Raw genomic sequence first — 15,118 nt, forward strand, 5'->3', positions numbered from 1 at the left:
GAAATCCAGAGTCGCTGCATCCCTGTCAAACCTGCGCGGGCATAAACGAGCCCAGAAGGCTGGGCTGAGCCGCAGCCAGCCCGGCACGTCGGCCAGCGGGCCGAGGGCACGGCCGTGCAGTGCGGTGGCCTCGGCAGGAGATCCGCGTAAGAAGGCCCGGCCTGCGTGCTCTGCTTCGCCGCCCCCGCGCTCGGGCTGCCCCCACCGCCCTGCAGATTACTGTGATCCGGGTAATCGGTGACTCAGCTGCTGGTGAAGCCCCACGGAAAGATGCAGGAGCACGACGGGATGCCCCCCGCGGCAGAGGTCGGAGGAAGGCGGATGAGGCACGTCCCCGTGAGCTTCCAAAGGTTCCCAAATAACCCGGGAAAAAGGCTTTGTGCGGAGCAGCAGCCGTGGGTACTTGGAATCAGCTGATGGCTGACACGATTCTCCAGTAAACACGGTGCGTGAAGCATATCCTGAAGTGCCTTTTGAGTCTGCGGCATTCGGGCAAACAGGCCCTGCTTTTAATGAAGTGATTGTTATTTAATAGTTTGCATCAATGTCAGGGGAATCTGGGGCCTCACCGACACTACAAAAGCTTGGTGGAATAGCAGCAATGGCACAGATTGATTGATAAACGTTCCTCGGGGAGCACAGTGCGTGGCAGTCTCCCAAAACCACAATAAGCTACCTGGCACAAGGATCCCTTTTATCTCCCTCCCCTCCCACTGTACAAAGGCTTTGGCCAGCACGGTTATGTCAGCTAAGGGTGTGATATTTTTTCGCACTCCTAATTGACATATTTGTGCCAGCAAAACTTCAAAAGCAGTGCAACCTCAGGTTACTTTTTTATTATTATTATTTTTGCAGCCAGTCTCACTAAGGCAGATGGAGATGCTTGCTCAGGCCAGGATACTTGGCCAAACCTTTATGAGGAAAATCAGCCCCGGCTCCTTCTAGGAAAGCCTCAGGTTTTTTGGTGAACAACTTGTTTTACAGTGCTAAAACCTAAGATGGAAAGCGATTTGCCTAAATACTAGGATTTTTGTTTGTTTTTATTTGCCTTTGTGTTGGCAATTCAGCTGCACAGGTAATTCAGCAGCATCTCTGTCTGTAGCGTATTCCGACGTACAGAATCGCCTGGCAGTAACCCTGCTTTAGCGTTTGAGCTTAATTCTGTGTCGCCCGTCACCTGAACACCCCCCAGGGAGACACCGGCTGCGAATGGCTCCGATTTGTCATGTCCCCACTTTACTGATGGGACAATAAAGGAGGGTAGAAAAGGGCTAACTAGTTTGTCCACAGCCTGTAACGATTTAAGATTTGTTTCTGGTATAAACCCTCTCGCTGCGTTCCATAACTTCCTTGCATTCACGAATTTGGGGTTTTTCAGAGCAGGCAGGCGGGTGCAGGAGCCCAGGCCAGGCACCGGGGCTGCAGCAGGGGAGCACCACTTGCTGTTGCTGGTACCGTCACCAGTGGGGCCGCAACGGTTTCGGAGCAGAAAGCATTTATTCTGCACGAGTCCTGGAGCAGCCTTGGCGTCAGTGTTTATGCAGGAACTGTGACTGCTGTGCTAGCTTGGTCTGAGCAGAAATGAATCAGAAACGAAATCTCTAAGGATATGCATTGCTGGTTTGAGGGTCAAATGATGCCAGGGGACTTGGAAGCAGGATTGAAAGCGTTTCCCCTTTACTGCTTTCGGCACAAAGACAGCGAACCTGACGGCCTCCTGTGTTCTCGTGATGGCTTATCCGTATCAGACACCTACGTGCTTTTTTTGTTCTTTTTTATAACCTGTCAGCAGAGAGATGACTGCTCGAGTTTCCTTGCTTTCCCACCCCCCGCCCCGAGAAGTCCAACTCCCCGTATCAGTGAATCATTCTCGCGCAGGTGTAAGCCCCTGAAGCCGGCTTAGCCTGGGAAACACTCGCACGGAGTAGGCAGTGATTCAGAGCGGACTGGGGCAGGAAGCTGTGCTTAACCAAGGAACTATGCAAGTGTCTCAACAGGCTATTGATAAGTGATTTTCTGGTTCCCTAATCTGCTCAGGCATCGCCCTGACAGTGTCATGGGCTGTTGCACAGGTACACTAGGGGAGTGCGTTTGGAGGAGCCTGCTTAATGATACAGAAAACAAGACAATTATTTTAACCTGCGCTGAGCAGCTTAAAGGCAGGACAGATTTATTCTGTTTTAAAAACTCGGGTCTCCGTTCTGGTTACTGACATAGGCGTGTTTCAGCACCAAGCCAAGCACGTCCTTGGAGCAGGGCGACGCATCCACTGCACCCTTGTATTTCACGCCAGAGGTCACGGGCTGGCCTGGTCCCCCGCTTCGGCAGAACTTGTGCAGTGCAGGCACGGGATGCATTTCCCTACATTTTTACATCCGTTATCTGATGGATCCATTTGTCATTCAGTCAAGCAAGACACTTCACGAAGAGCTGTGTTCAGAGCCTGTGAAGTGATTCAGATGAGTACGTGTGTGTCAGTGATGGCTTTATTTGTCAGACTGGTGAAAGTGTCTGGGGTCCATCGGCTCCGGTGACACAAATCACAGGAGCCCGGGGTTGTTAACCCTCTGAAACTCCACAAAAGTCGGGCTGAGACTCTGCCTCCATTTGGTTTTGAGCAGCGTTGGTAGGAGATGAGGAACGAGCCATTACTTTACTGTGATGATGGATACAACCAAAATCTGTCCTAGCTTTGTTTGGTGTGTCGGCACAATCTGTTCATTTGTGGTGTGTAATTAAAAAGCCACAGCAAACCGACAACATTCCTTTAATTAAAGGCCCCATAGTCAGTTTGTCCTCCTCAGTGCTTCTGCATTTTCTTAAATGATTTGGGTTTGATTGGTGCAAATGCAGGCCAGGGTTTTGTTTGAGATTTTAGGATTTCAGGTATTCAGATGTATTTGGCTGCTGCAGATCAATGTAGTGCCATGCTGCTAAAAGGGACTTTATCCAAGAGCAAAACCCTGCCCTATTCAAACAAACAGAAATATTTTAAGGTCCTTTACATTAGGCTTATTATAAATGGAGGGATTCTGTCCATACCTGGTGAAATAGACGGCACAATACAGCTGTATAAAGGGATTCAAGCATTGTAAAGTATAACATGATACAACCTTGTCCTTGGACAAGGTTTTCCATATTGTCCGGTTGAAGAATATCCTGTCTGCCTGTATGAAGCATTGCTGCATGATTCTCCATTTTGCTGAGCCCCAAGACCCGAAGCTGCTCACAGAATTTCAAGTTGTACGCGCTCCTGAGCAGTGGAGGCACTGAAGAAACGCATTTTTGTCACCAGGGGCTGGTTCTGCTGTTCGCTGGACAGCGTTGCTCAGCTGAAATTTGCTTACAGTACTCCCAGTTTCATGCAGATGGGGCTGGGTGGTGGGCTTTCCTCCCTGGGTTCTGAGACAGAAGCTCAGGGGAGCAACCGCTCCCTTGCAGGGCTGCAGGAGCCGTCCCCTCTGCCTGGAGTGACCAAGGCTGCCTCGCAGAGCACGGCTGTGTGAGCCGAGCGACGTGCTCTTTCCAGCAGAGCTCCTCTGTGGAAGTTGAACTGCTTTGAAATCACGTCTACAATGGCACTTGTGCTGGGGAGGCCGGAGCTCTTTTGTGTCACCCTCGTGCTTTCAGTGGGCCTCAAGAAGAGCTGGCTGTCAGGCTCTGCTTCCCTTCCAACCCAATCCTTCCCGACCCAGCCCCTGCTCAGCCTCTGCTCCCGGGTGCCTGCGGCCCAGCGGTGCCACCCCTACTGCCCTGAGGAGAGGGGCAACTGCCTGGGCTGCTCCGGTTTTCACTCCTTAGCGGGATCGGCTGGCTTGGACACAGTGACTTGTTTCACCAGCAGAGCCGAGGCCACGCAGCGTTGGGTGGGAAACGAGCTGAAGGTGTAGAGGGACAGCTCCTGAGCTGCGCTCTTGCCCCTTTGTAGACTTCGTGTATTCTTTCTGCAGGAGGGAAACTGCATCTCTTCAGATCAGCCACCTTGGTTTTCTATTAAATAAAACCAAGACAGCTGAGGGAGCTGACGCTGCTCTGGGCTGGGCTTCCCCACGTGCAGCAGGAGTGCGGGAAGGTGTGCTGGAAGGGCAGGCTGCGGCACCCGGAGCTGAGCATCCTCTAAGTTCAGATACCGTCAGTCACTCATTTGCTCTGGAGGAGCCTAAGGCTACCAGAATGGGAGCCGGTAACAAAGCATTTCTTTCTGCTTAGAGACTGCAGACCGTGTTTGTCAGTGTGGCAGAGATGACAGGTTTTGCTAGCTTAGCCTCGTTCCTTTTGCACAGATGCACGTTACAGGTGCTGCCCATCAGCCTCTGTACGGTGACAGTGCTTTAGTGAAGTGCCACCTGAAGCTGCATTTTGGGTAGATTCATCTTTGTGTTAAATTCTTCCATTTCAGCTGTCGTGTCACTTCTGCACCGGCCAGGGATTAGAACAAAAGCAAACTCTTGGTTTAGTATCGGACCTTGGAAAATCTGTTTCTGTAAATAATTCATATTAATGTTGCTACTGTTTTTACATGCTCTGTAGAATGTGTTCTGCTTGGCCTGAAGTGGTTTCTTTATTTTGTTGTGCAGTGTCAAAAAAACACGGCAAGCTCATCACCTTCCTCCGTACATTCATGAAGTCGCGCCCAACAAAGCAGAAACTGAAGCAGCGGGGGATCCTGAAGGAAAGGGTGTTTGGCTGTGACCTGGGAGAGCATCTTCTCAACTCTGGCCATGATGGTAAGGAACAACCCATTTTTGAGTTCTTCCTCTGCTGGGAATCTTACTAAAGAGGGATCATATCTAGCAAAGGGGTAGTTGATACTGGCAGAGAAATGTGTATTGAGAATCGATGGCTGAAAGATGAATTGAGACTAATGCTAATAAGAAGCAAGCATCATGGTTTGACATGGGAGCACTGAAGGTGGATGGGAACTACTGAAGATGAGTTCTCAACTTCTTGAAGTCTTCAAATAAATACTAAATATTTTTTGACGGGGAAACAAACTTCATTGTTGCGTCAGTGAGTAAGTAACTGCTATGTTAAATCCATACATTTCTCTCCAACTCACTTCCTTTGTTTGATTCTAGCATAATCTGCAGTGTAGATTCTTCTTGTGCCCTTCCTCTTGGTTTCAGAAAATGTACAGGAATTAACTGGATATTATATTTTGTTATAGCTTTATTTTCTCTTTCTGTTACGGTGACTTCCCTATAGGTCTTCTCTACCCCTTCCACCTTCCCATCAGCATTTTAGGGAGGCAGCAAAGATGAGCTCTCCATTCCAAGAAAAAATTACACAATTGTTACTGCTCTTCCTTGGATGAACTTTTGTTTCGTGTGCTCTTTCCTACCATCTCACTGGGACATCTCCAATCTAGGCTGTGAAAATCAGGGAGGTACCTGCACTGCTGAGTAGCAAACAGAGGACACACGTTCTTCCACAGTTCACTCGCCGAGGTCGTTCGCACAAATGGCCCATGCTGAGGGTTTTTTAGGAAAGCAGCGTGGAGCAGCGATGGGCCGCAGCCAGTTTGCCCAGGAGTTAGAGCCATCAGGAAATTAGTGATGGGTATAGCATCACTGTCTGGCTCTGTCAGTTTGTTGATCTGTTTCATATTTTTGCTCCTTGCCTAATGCAGTAGATACTGGGCCATGGCTCATATCTGCGTAGACCTCATCTGCCAGAGTTCTTAACCTGATGTCCCCCAGCTTTTGTGTGGAGTTCAAGGAGAAGTACAGTGACACGTAGGGTAGGAAGGAAATTTCTCTGTTAAATTTGTTGCCAGAGGTACTTTAGGTTCCTTGTTCATATGAGTGCCTTTTGGAAAAGGGATGGTAAAGGGTGGGGAGCTGTTCTGTGCACTTTTTTCCAATGGATTCAGTTGGTAACAGCAATGTGTACTCCCTTGCCTGACATGAAGTATTTTACTACCGGTTGGTGAATAATATGAGCTTGTTCTTAAGAAATCAGGACTGTGGCAAGGCTCATTGGCTTGTTAATTGGAACCAGTAGAGATCTTTATTGCTGGGGCTTGAAAAGCATCAGAGAGCCAGAAACTGCATGGTTTGAAGGCAGAAACGTACAGTAACCCATGTAAGAACTGCATCAGGAGTGGGCAATTTGCACCACTGGGTAGCAATAGAGCTGGTTTTATATTCATGCTGTGGGAGCAATCTTGGAGGGCAGGAGACAGGCCAGCAGTGAGCTCATTAATGGGAAGGAGAGAGTTCTTTTTGATCCTCAGCCCTCCTGTCCATTTTAGTTAGACACAAGTCAGCAATAATTAAAGCTCTTCTTTGCTCTCTGCACTGACTTTTTTGCCTGGCTTTAAGGGGTATGCATTTTATTTAGCAGTAAAAGACACACCCTGAGCTGAACTAAACTGTCCTAACGACACTGGAGGCTCCTCTATGGCAGTCTCCAGGAGGTCATTCCTTGTCCTGGTCCCTCCCCTGCCATCACGTGCATCTGAGTGATTGTGCCTGAGCTGTGCTAATGAGGTCTCTTCATCTGAGAAGTTAGCAGTTGCTTTCAACCTCGATTTAATAACTCTTTCCTAACTCCCCGGAGTGAAGCAGATCCAATTTGAATGTTGCTAACAGGGCCATGTCTCCATTTCACACAGCAGGATTGTTTTTTTCTGTGTGATTCAGCTCTCTGACCCGTATTCCAAGTGATGTAATCCCCGGGATTGGTTTTGTGGAGACATTTCTGGGTTCCTGTGAATCAAGCTCCGTGCATGCACAGCGTTTTAAGATTCCCTCACTCTGTAGCATTAAGGTTCCTCAGTCACGGAGCCAAGTGCAATGCTCCACATTGAGTGAGAGAGAGCAGCGATGCAGTCCTGTTTCTTCACCTCATAAACAAGTATTTTTATAGGAGCACATAACATCGTACTTTTGCTGAAGTCTGTGCGTGATACGTACTGGTAATGCTTTGGGATTACAACTGTAAAAGATCTCAGTTCAGAAATACAAAAAAGAACCCAAGGCATTTATAGATGGATTTAGATTAATGGTAGTTCTGGTGTGCTGCTGTCCAACATCCAAAAGATTTAGCAGGACTGAAGGAGAAAATAACATTGTCCACAGTGTTTGAAATGGGTGGCTAGGCATTTGCGTGCTCTTCATTAATGCACCACTGAACCAAACTAGAGTTATGTTAATTATTTTATTAGTTATCACCCTTGGGAAACTGACAAAACCTAACTTCCCAAGAATTCCCTGTGAAACAACGTGAGCCATCCCCATTTTGAAATCATGACCATCCGAAACTTTGCTGAACTGGGCTTGTCCTTCAGATAGGCAATGGTGAGAGACAAGAAGACAGAAAATAAAAGGAATATGGAAGCACGAAAACTGAAATGAGCCTAACATTTTTCAATAAACAGTGAGCTGAGGCAGCAGGCTCAGATGGCTTAGCTAGGAGAGCGTAGAGTTGGTCGCATGTCTGTGTACCCAGAAGGGAGTGTACAAACACAGAGGAAAGGTTTTACAAAACTCCTGCAGCACGTTGTCTTTCTGTGAGCTCAGCAAGTATCACTCTCGTTCTGCACCAGTTGTGTTGCTGTCAGAAGGAGAGTACCAAGGCATGAGATGTGCAGGAGGAAAGAGCTGTAGAAATGAGACCTTACTGTTACGGAGCAAGAGCCCGGGTGATACCATCCTGCAGAGCTCCGTATGCATGCTGTACATTCAGCATGCGCTTGGGTCCAAACCAGCAAAGCATTTATCTTCGTTTACCTGAATTTTTGAGATTAGTCTTGTACTGGGGCCGAGCGCTGTCTTTTCTGCAAGATGCCTGTCAGGCTGGCGTGACAGAACTTGCGTCTGCTGAACTTCAGGACGTAATACCTCTGTTTACTAGAGTTTCTCCTTAGGGGAGGGTGTCTGTTGCTGCTGTTGCTGCTACTGCCTCTTCATTTTTGATGAGGGTGCAATTTGTCATTTTTTAATTGTGGTATAGAGACCTGAGAAGTAACGCTACAAACAGGTATAGGGAGGGAGGTAAGGATTTTAACGAGTGTTTACAATAACAACAGTAAGGATGAGTACTGCACCTTAAGAGCTCTCTGTATGACGGGTGACTCATGGTGGGGATTGCAGTGATTATTGGGCTGGCAGCTGTAGACAGGCAGTGTCCTGGGTTTTGGGTTTGGTTGGTTTTTTCAATGCCGGTTTGTAGTGTGCCGACACTTTGAGCCCTCCGCACAGTGACAGGGCCCTTCTGTAGGAGTCGTACCTCCACGTGGTATGGAACAGTCCTTTCCCAAAGGTCCTTGTAGACCCGGCAGCATTGAAGGGAGGGAAGCATCGTTGTCCTGTTTCTTAGATGAGGATTTGAGTCGTGGGCACGTCACAGGACGATTTTTCAAAGTCACTTGTGTTCTAAGCTGCTTTTGAGAATGGCCATTAGGAGCCACAGTAAGTCACACTGGAAGGTGATGGGATTTGGGGCCCTAACTACTTCGCCAAGAGTCGAAGAGGAATGTGGCTCGTTGTCGTTGGATGTGATTACTCAGGGCACCCCGCGCAGTGCAGATACCAGACCTCTCTGACTTAGGGCTGTTGTTCTGGTTGCTGGAGATCAGATATCCCCGGCCTTCACCAAGGCAGGGAACCGAGCAGTCTCAGGTTTTATACAGAGTGGACGAAGCGTTCAGAGCTGGAATCCGGGCTGGGCGCGCACAGCCCTGTGCTCTGGTCACCAGGCCCGGACGTCCGTCGGTGCGTTGTTCTCACTGAACGTAACAGTGAGCTGCCCTTGTTGCTCCTCTTCCTGCCACGTGTAAGTAACGCATTTTGGGCTGGTACCTGGAGGAGTAAAACCAGTTTTGATATGAGGGATTTCTGACTTCTTCGATGGGTCTAAATCTAGCAAAGGCTGTGGTGATACACCCGTCAGGCATGTTGGTTTGCACAACACCTATCAGTCGCCCAACACAGCCTGCCTTCAGAGGCCTGTCTCCATTTAATTTTAGTGCGTTATTCATTTGTTGGCTCCTTCTGGGTTTTGAATACTCGCCCTGCCAATGAAGCGTCATTTGGAAGCGGACCAAGCTCAGCAGGGAGTAGCTGTTTCTTCGTGATCCTGCGATGTTCCCAGGTGGTTTGGTGCCGCTGACACCTGCCATGCTGGTTTGCTTTGCGGAGCTGCAAGATGCAGCCAATTCAGCGTAATCCCTGACGAGTGAAGAGGCCCTGTTCCCTTTGTAGGTAGGTAGACTTTTTTCCCCCTAATATTTTCTCTCAAAGGAAACCAAAGAGAACTCAAATTTAGCCTGACCCCAATTAGACGGAATTGTGCATGCAGAGGATGTGTTTGTTTAGTGTGGGAGCTGGTTAAATGCTGCATTGCAGCATCTGTACCATGTCCTCATTTGTGCCTCAGAACATTTCGAAACGTGGCTCTCCACAACTCCTGAATTTAAGACCAACGTAGGAGTCGGCAGCAACGTGGTTAGCACGAACTTTGTGCGCGGCTGCCCGGAGAGGTCGGTGGATTAGGAGGCTGCACGGGTTCCTGGCTGTCGCTGACAGCACATCACCAAGGTTATGACATTCAGCTCCTTCCCTCGTTTTTATCCAGGAGAAAAGTAAAAACAACACGCAGCGTTTTGAAATATATGGCTAGGAAGTCCTTGTGTAAACGGCTGATTAGAATCAAGTCAAATGCTGTCTTGTTACAGCATTTTGCAGTACAGTGGTGCTAAAGCCAAGCAGCTCACCCAGACTGTTTCCTTTCAGCCTCCCATCTCCTGTGCTTTAGCCTCTGGCACAGACAAAAGGGGGCAGGAAACCTGCCTGGAGGTTGCCCACAAAGTACAACTGATAAATCCATCTTTCGGTGGCAATGCTCTGCGAGCCCCTTAGGTTTGTTCGAGTGATGGATTGCTTGGGGCTGGGCTGGGTTCAGCAGCGCTGGGAGCGGGGAGGCTGCGCAGCAGATCCGGCGCTGCGGTGGTGCCGGTTCCTCTGGCTTCGGGAGCTTGCAGAGGGGTTGGGGTCGGTGAGCCGAGGTCAGCGATCCAGAGGAGAGCCTCAGTGCTCTTCTGGGAATGTGAGCTGTAGTAAAACAGTGCACAGGTGTTCCTCGTGGCATAAGCCATATAACACAGCCAGCTGTATTAACGGAGGATTTTGTAGACTAAAAGCAAATGATATTTTTTGTACCCCTTCATGTATGTGTTGCATTGATACATCTTTATGCATTTGTTGTCTTGATACTTCATCAGTTTCCATAACTGGAAAAGGTGGGTTTAGAAATGGCACTAATTTTTGGTCGACAAGTTCCCCATATAAAAGGATCTATAGCTCCCCTTCGAGTTAGTCAGAACTCTTCAGGAAAATACTGACTGGTGATCAACGGGGAGAGAGAGTACTGCTGTTCTTGCTGAAAAAGTAAATGTCTACAAAAGACAATGTTGATTCTTGCTTTCTGTTCCTCTTATTACTCCCCAGTTCCCCAAAATTATTATCAATTATGTATGACAAGTTGGGTAGGATTAAAGCAAGAACACAATGAAAGCCAAGACTTTTCAAAATGGCTTGCAAGATCGAATTGAAGCAGAGACACGGTCCTGGTATGTACTGGGCACTGGCAACGACTGCATAGAGGGGATGGTTTTATTCTCTCATGCTGGTTATTGCGCTCCTCAGATAAGCTTCTTAAGAGCACCTTGGGACTTGTGACATCACAGTTTGTTCTGGGTCCTCTGGTCTTACCCTCTCCTTCAAGTAATCCCCTGGCTGCCGTTGGGTGATACATTTGCCTTTGATACTAATTTATTGCAGATTTGAGTATAGGAAGAACAGTGTTACCAGAACAGAGTAACCAAAGGAATGAGATCTTGGGCAGCATCTTGGCAGGGATCTGTAAAAGTCTGGTTCCCCTTAGCTCCAGGATAAGCTTTGTAATCTATATGTCATCTCTTTGGTTCCTCATATTAATGTGAGGAGTCCCTTTTACTAGCTAATAATTTTAATTGTAATAAAAGTCTGGCTGGATGGATTTGGATTTTTGCCATCTGTGAAGGAAGTCTTGATTTGGAATTCAGGACAGCTGAGTCTTACATATTTATTAATTTTTGGTTTTCTTGATGTTTTAACTCTTTGGGGGTAAATTAGCTGGTGCCCACTCTCTTGCTGTTTGAGGATGAAACTGAACATTAACAACAAGAAGTAAAACAAACATTGCTAAAAAGTAGAAAGCTATAAATATTTACGAATGTATTATTCTTTTCCCTTCCTCTCCCTAAGTACTGTTTTTAAGTGTAAACACAAGACAGCCCCTGAAATCCAAGAACTTCCAGTTTATGTTCACAAGGCTCAGATGAATGCCTGCTCATGATGTTGTTTGTAGAGAATTGCTTTGCTTCAAGATTTTAGCTTCAGAAAGGCTTTTTAGCGTTTGTCGAGTTCCCATCAGAAATAGATACTCAAGCTTGACGTGGGCTCGATGTGCTTCAAATAGCAAATAGTCGTGGGGCAGCAGAGAGATCTTGGAGTGCAGTTCCCCAGGGCTGCTTGGAACTGTTACGACTTGAATGCTGGCAACCACATCAATAAGTTTGTTTAAGCAATAACTTCTTGTTCTTGTACAAAGATTTATTGAAGTGCTGCACAAAAAAAGGTAGGTTGTTTGTGTTAAACATAACATTTAGATCAGAATTATTAAATTGGCCACAGTCATTACAACAGGCTGAGGAGAATGTTGGCTGTGACTGAGGCTGAAGGTTTATATTAGATACATAAATTCTGTGAATGAACCCTTGGGCATTTTTGTACTCTTAATAGGTAGAGTATCCAAGCTGAAAAGCTTGAATGTGAACTAAAGATTTCAGACCTCCAGGTAGGATCTGATCTGGCATCATGCTTTTACACCTCTCTCAGTTTTTAAGCATTTCTATGTCTGAAGGAGTTTTCATGCTTAGGACATAAATCTGATTTGAAGGATTTGTATGCGTCTCCCTTTCTGCCAAGATACTTCTTGTATGACTTCGGGCAAGTTCCTTCAAATAGGATCCATCTCCTTCCTTTACCCTAAAATTGGTGTAAGAAGAAAATAGTGGATCCTGAGTTCCTTGTTGGCACAGCGGTAAAAATAATGCATGCTTACTTACCTGATAAATTTTGTAATGCCCTCAGATATCTGGGGGACAAAAGAGCCATAAATAAAACACGTGCCACACGCAGAATTGCTATCCAGGGCTACAGCTCAGCAATGGAATCATTAAGGTTGGAAAAGACCTCCAAGATCATCTGGTCCAACCATGCAGTTGGTTGCATCTTGTGTTTCCTGACAAACCTACCTAATAATGCAAGTATTGATGAAACTGAAAATCTTCCTGTTCTGCCTCCTTTAATAGTATTTGTCTCTATGGTAGAATCCTATTGAGAAAACTGAAGGTAATTGTATAGTGCACAGCTGCTCAGAAAAGAGCAGATTCTTGAAGAAATATCTTTAGTTGAAATTGTAGCAGTTCTGCCAGTGCCCGTGAATGAGCTCAGAAGACAACAGTTCACAGATAGTGAGGCCATGATTTTCCATCAGTAAACTTTTTCTCCTCCCCAAATGATTTCTTTTGTGCTTGAGGAATCATTAGACACATACTCTTAGTGATTTGACTTGTATGTTAGAGCCCAAACCAGCTGTATCTGTTATGAACCTTTATTGTTTTCTGCTTGTTTTATGTTATGCAGTGACATACCGAAATACGGTCCTGTCTCTTGCATCTCAGTCCATGTTTGCTGCAGCTCTGCACACAGTCGATGTATAAACTTGAAAAAAATGGTTGTGAAGTTGCATTCTGGGGCAGTAATTCAGTGGGGCTGATGTGACTTGACAGTCCCTTCAAGCTTAACGGTGACATCAGCCATACCCTTCCATTTATCCTGCTGTCCTGCTGGTGACTACTTCATTTGGCTACCCGTTTTTCAGGTGATTGGCTATATATTGAAACCTGTTAGCCTCAGACATGCCAAAACCAGTTTCCTTTCAGTATTTCACAATTTATAGTTTTATTTTAAAATCAAAGTCCATCTCCAAAGGCCTTGGGCAATCAAGTCAAAGAGCTAAGCTGTAGTCAGAGCTGTGCGAGCTTAGGGACATGGTCTAGTGGGTGATAGTGGTCGTAGGGGGATGGTTGGACCAGATGGTCTCGGAGGGCTTTTCCAACCTTAATGACTCTGTGATGGGAGCCGGGTGCTCCTGAGCTCAAATCTCATCTCTCACGCACAGTTCATGGCCTCGAGAAACTTGCTGGGTGTCTGCTTCCATTGCCACGTTGTGAAGTTAAACTAACAGTCCGGATCTGCCCCGAGGTGCCACAAGGGTAAACTTGTAATGTTTGTGAGGTACTTGGAAGGTTGAGGGCATATAAACATTAAACAGTGGTTATTCAGGTGTTACCACAGGTCAGCACGCGAGACCCGCAGCCTGGTGAATGCCTGCAGGGAAATAACTCCGTTTATCTCCAGATATCTCCCAGATTTATTTTGTTCCTTAGTCGGGTTTGCATAATTTCATAGATCTAAACATGTCAGGCATTTTGGAAACCAAAGGGTGCCTAAGTGACTCGAGCCCTTCTGTAAATCATTAAAAGCCTGTGTGGTTCAGGTGCCTCAGCATTTCTTCAGACCTGGCAGGCTGTGCTCTGCGAGAAACCCCTGTAACGTAAAGGACGGATCCAGCAGCCTGGACAAACAGCAATAGGTGCCCCAAACTGGGGATGAGCGGAGAAGTATTCTGCTTGCTGCAGATGAGTTCACTGCTACACAAACTCGTTGAACACAAGTTGGGACTTTTAAAGGCCAATAGTTCTGAGATATTTTGGGCAAATGTCCAAACATAACAGGCACTGTTATTGCTTCACCATCTGCCCTCTGAATTGCTGGAACTCAAGATTATTGGGTATGGGGTTAGCATTACAAAGAGGTATGTGGGGTCCCCATGGAGAATGACTTGTCTGGGGGGAAGTAGTTGCAAAAAGGGAGAACTGAGAAGGCAATACAAGCTCTTGCAGTAAAGAAAAGAGACAATCTCTCAGTCCCCTCCCTTTTTACCCTGCCCGCAGCTGTGAGAGGAGAAATTCTTTATGCCTGAGTGACCCAGAGGACAGCAGGGAGTTGAAAATTAATTTGCATTTTGAAACACTACAGCTGTAGGGAGAGCAAACATGAGAAAAAATGTTGCACTACATGCAGGAATTGCTTGTGCTCTTACCTCTCTCTGCTCTTACCGAGGTGGACACCTTTTCCAGTCTTAACTTACTGTAGTACGTGTAATGGAGCTAAATGGAAAGCAGTAGCACGCAGCCTACATATGAATGTATTAGTAGGATATTTATTCCATTTAATGGATGTGATGCATTTCTGTATTAAAAAAAAAATACAACCCCAGTTGTTATCCCCACTTGGGTGGATACAACCTGGGAGATAGACGTACGGTATAAAGCTTCTTCTCTTTGATGCAAAAGCAGTAAGAGTAAGCACGGTTTATGCCACTGCAGTGCTCAAGTGCAAAAATGCCCTGGCACAGACACACCCGCAGCACCGAGAGTGTTGCTGATGTTACAGGACTTAAAAAGCGTGGGGAACTGCCTTCCTAGCCTGATGCGGCACAACGGGATTTATGTTTCTTAAGCTTGGACCTTGCACTTTGTTTTTACACAGTTCCTGGCTAAGCTACCATAAATAAAAAGAGTCCAGTCTTAAAAAGCAGAGTCCAGCACGGCAGGCTGATTGCACACTTGGGCGCTGCATGGTACCTGCATGCTAACTGACTCGTGCTTTATGGCTGCCTCTTCCCTTATCATGAGTTACAGTACAAAAGTCACAATTTCAAATAAAAGCGCTGCACGTTATCAGGAAATAGTGCAGCTTGTGGTAGCTGGTTTGGACTTTACCCAACTCCTCAACAGTATAAATCATTTTAATGTGGGTCCCACTTCTTGAAAATCAGGAAGAGAGCATCTCAGAGGAAGTTCACTCTTTGGTCTCGTTCTTCTCTCTTAATCCTGCTGATTCAAACTTAAGGACACAGATTTAGGAAGGAGCCAAATGTCCGGAGAAGAGAATCTTTCCAAGTTCGTTGTTGTTTTTCTGAACACGCAGGGCATGGTGGGGTC

The 15,118-nt window shown here is 46.6% G+C and overlaps 1 protein-coding gene across 8 annotated transcripts in view; it reads left to right on the top strand.

The window, feature by feature from the left end:
• Nucleotides 1-15,118, top strand: part of ARHGAP32 (Rho GTPase activating protein 32) — a 259,764-nt gene that overhangs the window by 218,023 nt on the left and 26,623 nt on the right. For all 8 annotated transcript variants that reach the window (XM_083808087.1, XM_083808088.1, XM_083808089.1 and 5 more), the window contains one exon: nucleotides 4,578-4,727. In XM_083808087.1, coding sequence (XP_083664213.1) covers nucleotides 4,578-4,727 — 150 coding nt within the window. The remainder of the gene's footprint in view (nucleotides 1-4,577; nucleotides 4,728-15,118) is intronic.

The sequence above is a fragment of the Anser anser genome (assembly GCF_964211835.1).
Source record: "Anser anser genome assembly, chromosome: 22".
NCBI classification, from domain to species: domain Eukaryota; kingdom Metazoa; phylum Chordata; class Aves; order Anseriformes; family Anatidae; genus Anser; species Anser anser.